Below are 13444 nucleotides of genomic sequence, written 5' to 3'. Positions count from 1 at the left end.
CAAGTTACCTAACCTCTGTGGCATCTGTGCTCCCACCTGTGGATAGGGACCATGGTGATACCCACCTCCTGGGTGGCTGCAGAATGAATATGTCTGAAGGGCTTAGATTAGTGGCAAGTGCCACTTGAGACACGTGTCAGTCCTTGTTCTCACCATTAGTATTGTTGTTGCCTTGGCCCTGTCCTGACTCCTGTGGGAGCAAACCAGTAAGACCGTGTTCAGCCAGGTCCCCAAATATGCCCCCGGCCCTATCTAAGTTCCACTGTGCCGTGGAGGGTGGCCTAACACCCTAGCTTGGGTGTGAAAGGGAGTCCAACCTCATTTGGTGGAGAAACTGAGGGAGGCAAGGGCCTTGTTCACGGGCCCAGGTGAACCCATCAGCCCTGGGATCTAGCTGGGCCCTGTGCTGAGCTGGAGGTCGGGGCCCTGTCATTGGCTGTGCAGTCCCAGGTTCCAGGAGAGCCAGGCTTGACCATGGCTCTCCATCCTCCCCTGGGTCTCCCACAGCAGGCGAGTTTGAAAAAGCAGGCTGCCTGTGGCCTCTGAGGGCCTTTGTTCTGGACTCCTGCCAGGAGTTCCCTGGGCCAGGGCTGCCCCACCTCTCACCCACCCATGTCGGGGCTGCCTGCCTGTGTCCCACCCTCTGCCCTGTCACCCACCGCCTGCTCCATGCTTACACACACGGCTGGCATCTCTCCTGTCAGCTCCCAAGAGTGTAGACTCTGAAACAGGAGTTGGCACCTCCTGGGCCGCCCCAGTGAGCCACCCTGGGTGCAGGAGGGTCTCAGGCAGGCCAAGGCTCACTCCCACTTGGTCCCCATGCTCTGCATTGTGGATGGCAGCCTTATCCTCCAGTGGTGGGAGTTGGGGCGTGGTGTCTCTCTGTCACTGCATGGGCCTCAGTGTCTTCACTTCCCACACAGTTACCTCTCACCTCTCCTCTTGAGGTGACTGAGGATTGAGTGGGGCCCAAAGGAGGAGATCAGGACACACGGGTGCCTCCTTTCCTAATTAGAAGAGGTGGCTGGGCCCTGGCAGAGCCGGGGGCTGGTGTCCCAGGAGGAGCAGTGACCTGGTGTTCTTGTCCATTCTCTGAAGGGGATGAGTTCTGTTTTCTTCAACAAAGGAGAGAATTGCATTGCAGCAGGCCGACTCTTTGTGGAGGACTCCATTCATGATGAGTTCGTGCGGAGGGTGGTAAGTCCTGCCCCAGGGTCTGCGGGCGGCTGGTTCACTGGGACAGCAGCCTGGCTGGAGGGGGTTCAAGGAGGGGAGACAGGGCAGGGTCAAGTGAGGCTGGGCTCCACCTGGAGGACAGTCCCCCCGGGGGTCAGGGAACCCACAGCGGGAGCTGTGTGGAGTCTTCACTGGATTTTATTATTTCACCAAGAAATAGCAGACATGTAGCTCAACTGACATCACCAAAAAGGGCCCATCTTGGGTTGGTCCCCTAGAAGTAGAGCCTGGGGCAAGAATTCAGTGCAGGTGATTTACTCAGAGTGAACTCTTGGGTGAAGCCTGGAAAGAGAAGGGACCAGGGGAGGACTGGACAGAATGGAGCAAGAGCCTGGTCTCAGGTCAGCCTGGGCCTGACCATGGACAGGGGCCCTGGAGCACGAATCCCCCTACACAGGCATACCCCTGGAGCCAAGTGGCCAGGCTGTGGGCCCCTGTGGCAGGTAGGCTTGGCTGTGGGCCGCCAGCAGGGGAGAGTAGCTCCCATCAGGCTCCGCAGCCACCTTGCATGGCCTCGGGGATGTGGTGGGCACAGGACAGTGTCTCCCACCAGATTTATCCACTCAGCCACACCGAAGAGCAGGCTTGATGCTGGCCTCGGGACAGATGGGCCGTCCTAAGTCCCCTTGGGAGGTTTGTAATGCCTGGCTTCTCAGTTCCTCGTGGGTTGGCTTCATCCTCTCCAAGCAGCTCGGATATGGTGGGAGTATGGGGCTGATGGCACCAGCATTACCTTCTCACCACATGGAGCCAGAGTGGGACATGACTCCTTCCTCACCACCTCTGTTAGAAAACACTGTGGGGTTGACACGAGCCAGGCCTCAGCCATCCTTCATCCAGGCCATGATACCAGGGGGGGAGCAAGCTGAGGTTGGCTTAGCTTCTGCGAAGAGCACCCCCCCTACCGCCCCCAGGTTGTGGAGAGCAGCATCTAATCCCAGTGGATAGCAGCAGGGATGCGGGAGAAACAACCAGCAACCGCCACACATGGTTTCAGAGAGTTGGTACCTGGGAAACCAGGGAAAAAGACGGCCTATGAGCAGAGGGGTGAGGGAGGGGCCCCTGGAGGAGAGCTGGTGCTGGACCTGGGGAGGTGGCTCAGAGTCCGGAAGCAGTGGGAAAAGGAAGGACTTTCTAGGATGGGCTAGAACAGTTTTTGCCATATAACTACCCTCAACACGGAGTGGCTGGAAATGACAGCCCTGCCCTCAGCTCATGTTTCTGTGGGCAGCAGTGGCAGTCTAGGCTGGGGTTTGCTGGGGCTCATCTGGGTTTGTCAGAGCTTGCCCAAACATCTGCAGTGAGACTCAGGGGCAGCGGGGCAGCGGGCGGCTTCGTGGGACAGCTGTCGTTGCCCTGGGGGCCTGCATTCTGCAGCGTGTGCTGGGACATGTTCACGTGGACAGTGGAAAGACTCCTGAGAGTGAGAGCACAAGTTGAGAGGCCTCTCGAAATGCACGAAACATTGCTTCCATGCATTGTGCTGCCTAAGCAAATCACAGGCCGGCCCAGATTCAAGGGGTGAGGAAACAGACTCTACCACGTGATGGGAGGCACAAGCTTATCTTCCATAGTTGGGGAGCTGGCCTGCCCGGCCAAGTGAGGCCCACTGCCATGATGGGCCCGGCACAGGAATAGCAGGACCAGGATACAGACCCAGGGACTACTGGAGATAAATGGCGGTCATGGGGGGAGTGTGGCTGCGGGGACACAGAGCTGTGCACACAAGGTCCTGTCTGGGGGTCTTAAGGGAGTCATGAGACTTCCACAGAAGGGTGACTGCAAGGGCCAGAGTCCCAGGGATAATTCTCAGGACAGTCACAATCCCAAATAAAGGAAGTGACGCCAGTGTTCAGGAGGCTCAGTAGGCTGCTTGTTCTTTGTATCCAAGATACAAAGCCATTTGATCGGGGTGTGGTTTGGGTCGACAGGACAGGAACAGAGAATGAGGAACAAAAGCAACCGGGTTTGGCTGCAGGGTGGAGACAGGACAGTCAGAGGCACACAGTGGGCCCTGGTGAGAAGAGCAGAGGAGTGTTCCGGGTGCTCGAGTCACACCTGTGTCTGATTAGGGCTGATTAGGGGTGCAGAGTTTGCAAGATGTGAGATGCCCTGGCCTTGGAGGAGGAGGGCCAGCAGACTAGAGCCTTGGGCCCCTCCCCTTCACTTAATTTCTTTCCCAGTTTGGCACCAGGACTATTGCAGCAGGGCTGGTGTATCCCACCTACCCCACATCCTGGAGTTCCCCGGACAAACAGTTCCTTCAGCTTCTTGGTCCATGAGGCTGGTGCAGGACCAGAGTCAGATACATGTTGTATTGAGCCCCATCTCAACTAGTCAAATATGCCGGCCTCTGTCCTCCTCACCCACACCCCTGTGTATCTCCATTTCCAGCCCATATGTTGCTGGGCTCCTGTCTCCTTGGAGACTTCTGTCCCTCTGCGCATAGGAGCCATTTGGGATTTCAGCCTGGAGGGTGGATTTAGAGTCAGAATTCAGAAAGCCCTGAGGCTAGAACAGAGTGTGGACTTTCCTCAGGGGTCAGCCGTGAGAGCTGAGTCAGGTGAGGATCATTGTCAGAAACTGCGGCAGCACAAGCCACACCTGACTTGGAGGACTTTCTGCAGGTAGAAGAGGTGCAGAAGATGAAGGTGGGCAACCCGCTGGACAGGGACACCGACCACGGGCCGCAGAATCACCATGGCCACCTTGTGAAGCTGATGGAGTACTGCCAGCGTGGCGTGAAGGAAGGGGCCACACTGGTCTGCGGCGGGAATCAAGTCCCTCGGCCAGGTGAGTCAGAGTGTGTCAGGCCCGCTTGGGTCAATTGAGGCAGCAGGTCCCATGGCCTCTGGTTCCCTGTCCAGCTGAACTGGAGACATCTGAAGGCCAGGTACCTACATAGTCAGGCTGCAGCCCCATCTGGGACCTGGGATGGACTGGGCTGTGGCTATTTGGGCACCGGCCAGACCCTGGGATGGGACGAGCATTATTCAGTGCTGGTTTAGTCAGTATTGAACTGGACTCTGACTTGCCCTTACTGTCACCGCAGCCTTGACAGTCTCTCCCCCATAGATTTCATGAGACTAGATTTTATTATTTTTCCTCTATTTCACTGGCTGTTAACCTCTCAGCCGTTGCTTCACCTGTTCTCTCAATGCAGGTGCATCCCTGCCTATCCTTAGCTTGGAACACCTCTCATGGGGGACAGTTTGCCCGCAGGATCTCTCCCCTGCAGCAGCTCAGACCCTACCAGATACAGGCCTCCAGGCTCCACCCCACCCAGAGCTCCTGACTGCACAGCCAGCGGCACTGGACACTTCCACCTGGATGTCCCCCAGGCCCTTCAAACTCAAAGGTCATTGCAATGTCCCAGCTATAGTTGAGCCCAGACACACACACCTGCTGCTCCAGGACCCTCTGTCTGATCGAGTAGTCCAGGCCAGAAGCGCAGCAGCCACGGGGATGGACTGTTGACGCTGCTGCTGGGGGACAGGTGCCATGACTGTCTTCCTCACCCCTAGCTCCTTTGTGCCTAGACCGGGCCTTGCACAGAGTTGGTGCTCAGTTAATTTGATGGCATGAAGGAGGGAAGGAAAGAAGGAATCCCTGACTCTTCTCTTTCTGTGACCCCCATTTAAATTATTGGCCTGATTCTGTCAAATCTGAGAATTGTCCCACTCTGGGCCTCCTCTGCCTCCCTGACCCTTGTGCGGGCTCCCTGCATCTTGCCTCGCTCAGCGTCACAGCAGCCTCCCAAGTGGCCTTGTGAGCCTGCTGATCCTTTATTCACACAGCTGCCAGGGTCTGGTGACCTCTCCTCTGTTAAGACCTTGCAGCAGTGACCCATCCTCCTGCAGTGCAAGTTCGGACTCCTTGACCTCACAGCTGGAGTCCTTCATGATCTGTGCCTGACTTGCCCTTGACCTGTACTGCAGCTGCATTTCATTCTCTCCAGAGGCTTCTCCTGCTTTCTTGGGCTCCATGCATTTGCTGCTGCTCGGCTTAGTGGAGGCTTTCCAGTGTCCCCACCTGGAGAGCTCCTGCTTCTTCAGCTCACAGGACATCCAAGCCCGGGCATGCCCGTGTCACAGGGCATCGGGCACCGCACACCTCAACAGAGCTCTCGTGACCATTGCACTGCTGCTGTCACTGTCCACTTACCCTCTTCCCACTCCCGCTGGACTGTGAGTTCCATGAGGCAGGTGGGGTGGGGGGAGCATCACCAGGGCCCTTGCAGTGCAAGGATGGCCGGGTTCAGGATTGGTGGAAGACAGTGTGATGGAGGCCTTGTACCAGGAGCAGGGCTAGGGAGCCAGCAAGGGGTAGAGCAGCACCCAGGAACCAGGAACAGTGGGGAGCCATCACCCCGCCCTGGAGGGGGTATGAGAAGGAACAGAATTCCTGCAGCCCAGTGAGGGGCGAGCATGGGATGGGGCTGCCTTCTGGTGGCCCAATGACCAGGAGACCAGCTCTCAGGGTCTAGAGGGGACAGGGGAGAGTACAAGGTAGATGGGGAGGGGATGACAGAGGGGTGGTCAGCACGGCTCACATGCCCTGGCAGAAGTGGTGCAAGACTGTGGAGTAAACACAGGCCACATAAACCACTATGCATGTACATGAGTCACATTTTCAGAATTGTAATCAGTGTTAAAACATCATTTATGTATGTATTAAAAATATTGAACATTTTATTAAATAACTTTTTAACATGGTTTGAAATTTTCTATTTCTCTAAAAACTAGAGTGAGAAAATTCCCAGTCTCTTGATTATTCCTAAGTTAGGCAGGATTGAATCTCAGTGAGGTCAGGCAGGATTGACCTCAGTGCAGCAGGTCTTAGGGCTCTCTGTCTCTAGAGAAAATAGAGAGGAAGCATTTCAGTTGTCAGAAGTGCTTCTGCCCTGGCAACCAGGGCCTGTAGGGGCTGCATCCAGGGTTGGGAGTAGGTGGTCCCTTCTTGACTGGAGAGCATGAAGCTGGGCCTTGGTAGGGACCCTGGGAGGGCAGAGGGAGGAAGCCCCAGGAGGTCCCAGTGTCCAGAGCTCCTCCCCTCTCACCTCCTACTCCACGGGTTGTAGCCACCAGGGTCAGTGGCAGAGCTGCCTGGGAGGTTTCACCTGCCAAAGAATCTAGGTGGTTTTAGATTAGCTGTCACCAGAAAAGCTCAAGTCTTTGCTTTGGCCATGGGTTCTGGCACTAGGATTGGACGGACTTGGGATCAGGTCTCAGCTCTGTCACCTGCCAACCGGCGGCCCCATTTCCCTCAACAGCACTCCGTTAAAAGCACGGTGAGACCCACATCAAAGAACAAGCCAGGTGGGAGAGCCATCTGCAGCGTGGTGACACCCATCACACGGGTGCCATGACCCGGTGCTTATGTCGGGTCATCCGCAGGTGGCTGGTGTGGCCCAGGCCCTGCTGACGGAGAGGCTGGACCATCGGGCACCGTGTCTCCCATGTGCAACGGGCTTTTATCTCTCTTGCAGGGTTCTTCTTTGAGCCAACTGTTTTCACAGACGTGGAAGACCACATGTTCATAGCCAAGGAGGAGTCCTTCGGGCCTGTCATGATCATCTCTCGGTTTGCTGATGGGTAGGGAATCCTGCTGATGTCTCAAGGGCCCTGACTCTCTCCCACGTGTTACTGGGGTCTTCATGTGGGCTTTGGGAGGTAGTCTATGGGCAGTCAGGAGGAGAACTCAGGCAGGGCGCAAGCTGTGGACACCCCGCCTGTGCCGCCTGCTGAGTCTCCACACCCCTGAGAAGAGAGCCCAGTGACCTGGGGCTTTGAGTCCCCCTGTGAGCAAGGGCAGCTCCCTTCCCTGTCCTTGTCACTTGTCACATGCTCCAGCATGCTTCTCACAGCCCGCTGGGCTCTGTTCTAAGGTCTGTTACCATGCATTAAACCACCCCCCACACCGAGTGGCTTGGAATCATCAGAGATTTATTTTACTCACAGTCTAGGTTCAATGAGGCAAACCCATCTCTGCTCCATGCAGTGTCTGGCCTCAGCTGGGGCGACAGAGTGGCTATCCTGATGCTGCTGGGGGTCTTGCGGGAGGCTTCCTCCGTGTGGCAGCCTCGGGGTTGCCGAGGCACCTGGTTCCCTTCGGAGGCCAGGTGGAAGCCAAAAGGCTCTTTATAATCTAGCTCTTTAGAATCCCAGAGCATCCCTTCCACCACAGCCTGTTGATCAAGCAAGTCACCCAGACCAGCCTGGGCTGGAAGGGAAAAACTGTACTCCACTCACAGTGGGGCCACTGAGGCCCATGCTGTCACTTCTCAGGCCTGCCCCTTGTCTCCGTAGCACCTTGGAGCAAATTGCAAAATCGTGCCTCGTCCTCACATTTTACTATCCAACTACCAAAAAAACCCCAGAAATTATCATCGTATGTCCGTGGTATTAGAATAAGAGACTTCACTGCCACCTAGCCAATAAATATAGTTGTAGTAAGTCTCCAAATCGCTGATGTCTGGTGAATGCCCAACCTGCGGTGGGCGGGCACATGTGGGTCCTTCTGCATGTGAGGACCCAGCGGCCCCTCTCTGGGCCCCTGCTCCCAGTCTGTGGAATAAAGGGCTCACCCCATGATCCACGAGCCCCTGTGGTGGCCACCTGCCCATGAGCCTCTGCCCTTCCTCCTCGCTCGCAGCCCAACCCAATCCAATCTTGCCCCCGGCGCTGCAGCCCGGCACATTTTCTCCTCGGAAGGTCTTGTGCAGCTGGGGTGTGGAGTGGGCCGGGGTGTGGAGTGGGCCAGGCTCTCCTCTGCACCTCCCTCAGGGAGTTCTTCCTGGACTTTCTCTCCAGGGACGTGGATGCCGTGCTGTCTCGGGCCAATGCCACGGAATTTGGCCTGGCTTCTGGTGTCTTCACCAGGGACATCAACAAGGCCCTGTATGTCAGTGACAAGCTCCAGGCAGGCACTGTGTTTGTCAACACGTACAACAAGACCGACGTGGCCGCTCCCTTCGGAGGATTCAAACAGTCTGGATTTGGCAAAGATCTAGGTAACCTACTCCTGCCTGTGGGGTTGCTTTCATTTATTCATTCAACAAACATCTGTTCAAAACCACTTAGTGCCAGGTCCTATCCCAGATGCAGGGACGTAGCCTTGAACATGATGGCTGTCAGGGCTTGCTTCTTACTGGGAGGGAACTTGTGACAAGTCTGTGAGCAAGATGCTTGCAGAGGGGGGTGGTGCTGGGAAGAAGGCAAGAAGAGGGGCCTGGAGGAGACACTCCAGCCAGGAGGCACTGGGGGCCTCTCTGGTGTGGTGGCACCTGTGCTACCCAGACCTGCATAGCAGGGAGGAGTTGGCCGTGAAGACCCAGGGGCCCGTGTTTCTGGCTGAGGGTTCAGCAGGTCCTTGGGGGAACCAGCTTTGGTCGTGGAGCTGCAGAGAGGCCAGAGTGGTGGGAGTGGGCCAAGGGGGAGCAGGAGGGAGGAGAGAAGGCCTGAGAGGCAGGTAGGGGCCAGATTGAAGGCCCATGGGCCATGGTCAGGGGCTCAGGTTGCATCCTTAGTGTAAAGAGGAGCCATGGGACCAAATGTACCCCCGGGTGAACACCACGGGTGTTGCAAGTCTCCCAGTAGAGATGAAGTTACTCAGGCGGCAGCAGGTGGGGTCCCCCGGCACACAGCACAGGCGCCTCAGTGCTCTGCCTGCTGGGTGGCATGGAGTTCTGCTCCAGCCCTCTCTCCCTGGGCTGCTCCAAGCCTTGGGCCTTGTCCTGCTCTCTCAGCAGGGGGGACTAGACAGGTCTGATGGGCAAGCTTGGCAAGGGTGGCTGGCAAGGTCCGGGGAAGCCATATGCTGTCTCAGAGGTCCCACCTGTCTCTCCAGGCTCCTGTGCCAGCCCAGAGACCACAGGGAAGGTCATGCTGAGGCTGGGGGTCAAAGGCTGGTCACTGTTTCCAGTTTTCTCTCCTCCCCCTGCCCCCATCTTTCAAGCCCTGCAGAAGCCCCCAAGGGTACCCATGAGAGGGGCCCATGTGTGCCCACAGGGCTGGACTCACATGCACGCATGTGTAGGCTGGACACTCCTGCTTCCTCTGTCCCTGTCGGCCTCCTCTTCCTGCCTTCTCCCAGGCCACCTTCCTGGTGTCCACCAGGGGAATCCATGAGGCCCACGGCCACCCAGGGAAGGCTGTGGCTGCCAAGTCCCCAGGATGTGATCTGGGCCCCTTATGAATCCTCCCCGAGTTCCCCCAGCTCCCTCCTAACCCTAGTCCCCATGTCCTGCTGAGAGGACCAGCACCCTCCTGGGACAGGCCCACAAGCCAAGCCTTCCAAGCAGCCTGCCTGGGCAGACTCATGACCTCAGAGGGATGGGGCAGTGCCACTCCTGGGGCCAGCCAGAGCTGCTGGGGAGCTGTCAGGCAGCCCCAGGCCTCACACTTGTCATGGGGCTGAGACGCATCAGCCACATAGCACTGCCAAGGCCTGGGGCCTCAGGGCCCTGCGAGGCATCCCCTTTTCCCAGCCACAGCTTGATGCAGACATAGCTGGGGGCAGCCATGAGAGAAGAGATGGGCCAGTGAGTCTGGGCAGTAACGCCAAGTCTCTCCACCCCCTTCCACCTGAAGGGGCTTCCCACTGTCCAGACAAGGCAGTGGGAGCTGGGGAAGATTCTTAAATGGCTGCCTCAGATTGGCTTTGTATTCTGGGGAGTCCTGGCCCACTCTCCACTGCCAGGGATAACCTGGGTAAGATTCATGACCTCGCTGGGCCTCGACTTCTCACCTGGAAGTGGGGTGAGCCAGAGCTGCCCCCACGCGGTTGCTGAGGAATAAGACACTTGCAGCCCCGAGCAGTGCCCTGCCTGTGGTGGGAGCTGCTGTGACCTTTGTGGTGTCTTGCAGGAGAGGCGGCTCTGAATGAGTACCTGCGGGTCAAGACGGTGACCTTCGAATACTGAAGAAAGGTCTTTGTGAGAAGAAAGTCCGTGCCCCTCCCTCGTGGCTGGGGCCCCCTCCCTCTTGAGCCTGGGTGCACAGCACCTCCCACCTGGGGGGCTAGTGGAAGCCCTCCTGCCTGCACACCATGTCTGCATCTTGGACGCCCTCTGTCCGGTCAGAAGCAGCCCTTGGCTGGGTGAGGTGTGCCCCTCCCAGGGAGAATAAAGCTTCTGAAGAGAGACCGTCCACATCTCTGCGTTTCTCTGCTCCACCTGTGGGTGTTCCTGGGTGGGCCTGGAAGTTGCGCAGTCACCTGGGTATGATGGTGTTGCTTGGCCTGGGAGAGCCAGACACCTGGGGAGAGAGACAGGAGGAAATGGGTGTGGGTCATCTCAGGCCCCAAAGAGCAGAAGCTGCGACAGAGTCAGGGGTGCAGGAGGTTTGGAAGGGTAATCCCTGGGAAACAGGTGGGAAGACGGGGATTGAGCTGGGTGAGCCCTGGACTGGGAGGCAGCTCAGACTCCCTCAGCAGATGGGGCCGGGCCCTCGCCCCTGCTCTGTCAGCACGGTCGTGCTCTCAGCTGGTAGCCAGCCCGAGGGCCTGCAGTGGACGGCCGGGCCCAGCTGGGAGTGCCAGGCAGAGCTGTCTTCCGTCTGACATGGTGTTTCCTATGTACCTTTATGGCTTCTCCTTGGCCCAGCAGGGAGAGGCACTGAAAAGCCCTGGCTAAAACCAAGCTCTGTTTGTGTCTGAAAAGCTCTCTTTCCTGTGCCCTCTCCCTGTAGGAGCTTGTGGCCCTCCTCTCTGCACCCACATCCTATAGGCACCAAACACTGCAACCTGACCTACCTGCTGTTACCTCAGTTTCCCCACATGGAGCTCTCTTCTTAGCATCTCATCTCCCCACCCACCTGGCTCTGCCCCTCTGGGTCCCACAGGCCCACTGCAGGCCCCTCTGTCCCTCCCACAGGCCCAGGCCATGCTGAGAGCTCCAGGCCCAGCCTCTGCATGTCTGGGAACATCTTCAGGCCTCTCTGTGCGGCATGCTGCTCTTCAGAGGCCTGTGAGTTCCCCGTCTCCTCAGGGATTCCCTGCCCTGCTTTCCTTTATGATTCCTGCTCTTCTACGAAGTGTGTGCTTCCATAAAGGCCTGTCCAGACCCCGCCTTTTGAAGGCTGCCAGCAGCAATAACAACAGGCAGTGCCAAGCTCCATACTGGCTACACTTCTGTCCCTTGAGCCCCAGCTCGATGCCAGGCAAGAATCCAAATCCTCCATGCATGTTTCTCTTGCTACTCATGATCCCAGGGAGGCAGGAGGTATTTTTATCAACATTTATAAATGAGGAAATGGAGGCAAAGAGACATCTAACTGCCCAAGGCTGCACAGCTACTGTGAAATTGTATTCCCCTTACTTCCCAAATTAGGAGGACGTTGAAGCTCCCTCTGCCTGTAGAGGAACTCACCCCTCCCAGGTGCTGAGTCTCCCGGAATAGGCCTTGGCTGGGGGTGGCCTGGCAGAGGTGGCTGTGCTCCTGGGCACCCACACCCACCATAGGGGAGGCTCTACTCTCCCATGGCCACCCCACCAAAGCAGGCCTTGCTGGTGATGCCCCATGCACTGCTGGAGTCAGGCTGAGCTCACAAGGCCTTTCTAGAAGTCCAGGAGAAACCCACCAACTCCCATTCTGTGCAGTTCCTCCGAGCCTGAAGCCCAGGCCCAACCAGGCCCCCCGGGAGCCTCCCTTTTCCCACTTCCCACCTGCCTTCTGCGGCAGGGTCGGCTCAGACCCCGGAGTGCTCCTGGCATGTCCAGCCTCACATCTTGCTGCCTCCAGATGGAAAAGAATGTGCCTTCACTTCTGCTTAAAGCCTTCTGTGCTCTGTTCCTAGCTCAGAATTGGTCTTCTACCACAATGCCTGGTGCTGGAGATGGCAGCTTCCCTGAGAGAACCTGTTCCCCTGTCCCTAGCGGTGGGACTTGCCCTAGCACGCGCCACTTATACCAGAACAGATGAGTCCATGTCAACTGCTTCCTGAGTTCCCTTTGTTCTGCCTCAAACACTACCAGGGCTGGGGTATCCACGGCAGCATCCAAGCACATGCAGCTGCCTCTCAGCCCACAGCCAGGCCGCTCACACTCCTCCCAACAAGAGGTGGAAGCCAGCCTGGTGTCTCCATAGGGTCAGTCCTGGCTTCCCCGTAAACATCCTTCGTGACAGAAGAGCAGGCAAAGCCTCGAGCACAGGCCCATCCAACTCAAACAGAGCCAGGAAGTGCCTCTCCCTGCTTTTCAGACACAAACAGAGCTTGGTTTTAGCCAGGGCGCCCACTGCAGTCACGCTGGAGACCTCTGGTGCAGATGGGCGAGACTGGACCCAGCTTTCCAGCTTTCTTCCCCTTTCCATAATTCTCCTGAAAGTGTAAGGTAAGGACATAAGACTTCGTTATCCCCCAATTTCCTTTCTTTGTCCCCTTCTTTCTTAAGTCATATAACCTCTGCATTTTACCTGGGCACACGGCTGCCCAGAAGAAAGGCTGGATTTCCCAGCATACTTTGCACTAAGTGTTGGTCATGGAACCAAGTTCTAGTCAACAGGATCTGGCTGCAAATGATCTGTGCGGTTTCCAACATGCACCCTGAAGGGGGGTCATGCTGTTGCCCTCCTTTCCCTCCCCAGGCTGGCTGGAAGCAGACCCAGTGACACGGCGATGGGCATTGCCCAACCCCGCGGATGTGGGCAGCACTTGGACCCAGGGGAAGGAGGGGTGTGCGGCTGCCCACGATGGAGGAAGCCGAGTCCAACATCATGGAGGCTCATCTCCCCCGGGGCGACTCACTGCCAGGCTATTCTGTGGGAAATAAGCTTTTATAAGCTTTTGTGGCCTTTGAGAACGTTTATGTCTCACCATGTTAACAGAAGCATTTAAGGTGGTTTAGAAGTATAATAAACAAAAATATGCATGAGCGAACGGGGGCTGAGAGGAAAGTGGTGGTGAGTCAAACCCGGAGTGTGGTCGTATCCGGACTGCAGGCTGCGAAACTGCATACCCTTCTAAAGCTGGGCCACAATTCAGCTCAGAGCTTTCTGGCTGCTGAGAGTGCAAGGACACCTGACTGGTGACCTCATTCACAGTGTCCAGATGCCAGAAACAAATTAGTGTTTCTGCTTCTCATAGAGATAACTGCTTCTCATAGAGATAGTAATCCATCTCATGAATCCTCCTTAAAAATGTTTTATAATATAATGACTGCCGTCTTATGTGACTTCATATGGTGGCAAGTTGCACACAGCTGTTTCTTA

The 13444-nt window shown here is 56.8% G+C and overlaps 1 protein-coding gene across 5 annotated transcripts in view; it reads left to right on the top strand.

The window, feature by feature from the left end:
• The window catches only part of ALDH1L1 (aldehyde dehydrogenase 1 family member L1), a 94614-nt gene extending 84236 nt beyond the window's left edge, over window positions 1-10378 (top strand). For 4 of the 5 annotated variants that reach the window (XM_063704124.1, XM_055383861.2, XM_019023662.4 and 1 more), the window contains 5 exons: window positions 1099-1197; window positions 3864-4029; window positions 6725-6830; window positions 8049-8248; window positions 10104-10378. In XM_063704124.1, the coding sequence (XP_063560194.1) occupies window positions 1099-1197; window positions 3864-4029; window positions 6725-6830; window positions 8049-8248; window positions 10104-10159 (627 nt within the window). In that variant the 3' untranslated portion in view covers window positions 10160-10378. Of the gene's footprint in view, window positions 1-1098; window positions 1198-3863; window positions 4030-5194; window positions 5443-6724; window positions 6831-8048; window positions 8249-10103 lie in introns of those variants that run through there. The other variant, XM_063704125.1, reaches the window with a different exon arrangement.
• Window positions 10379-13444: the final 3066 nt, after the last annotated feature.

Source organism: Gorilla gorilla, chromosome 2 (genome assembly GCF_029281585.2).
Source record: "Gorilla gorilla gorilla isolate KB3781 chromosome 2, NHGRI_mGorGor1-v2.1_pri, whole genome shotgun sequence".
In the NCBI taxonomy this organism is placed as follows: Eukaryota; Metazoa; Chordata; class Mammalia; order Primates; family Hominidae; genus Gorilla; species Gorilla gorilla.
The sequence above is the reverse complement of the archived record's forward strand: the minus strand, read 5'-3'. Positions and strand labels throughout refer to the sequence as shown.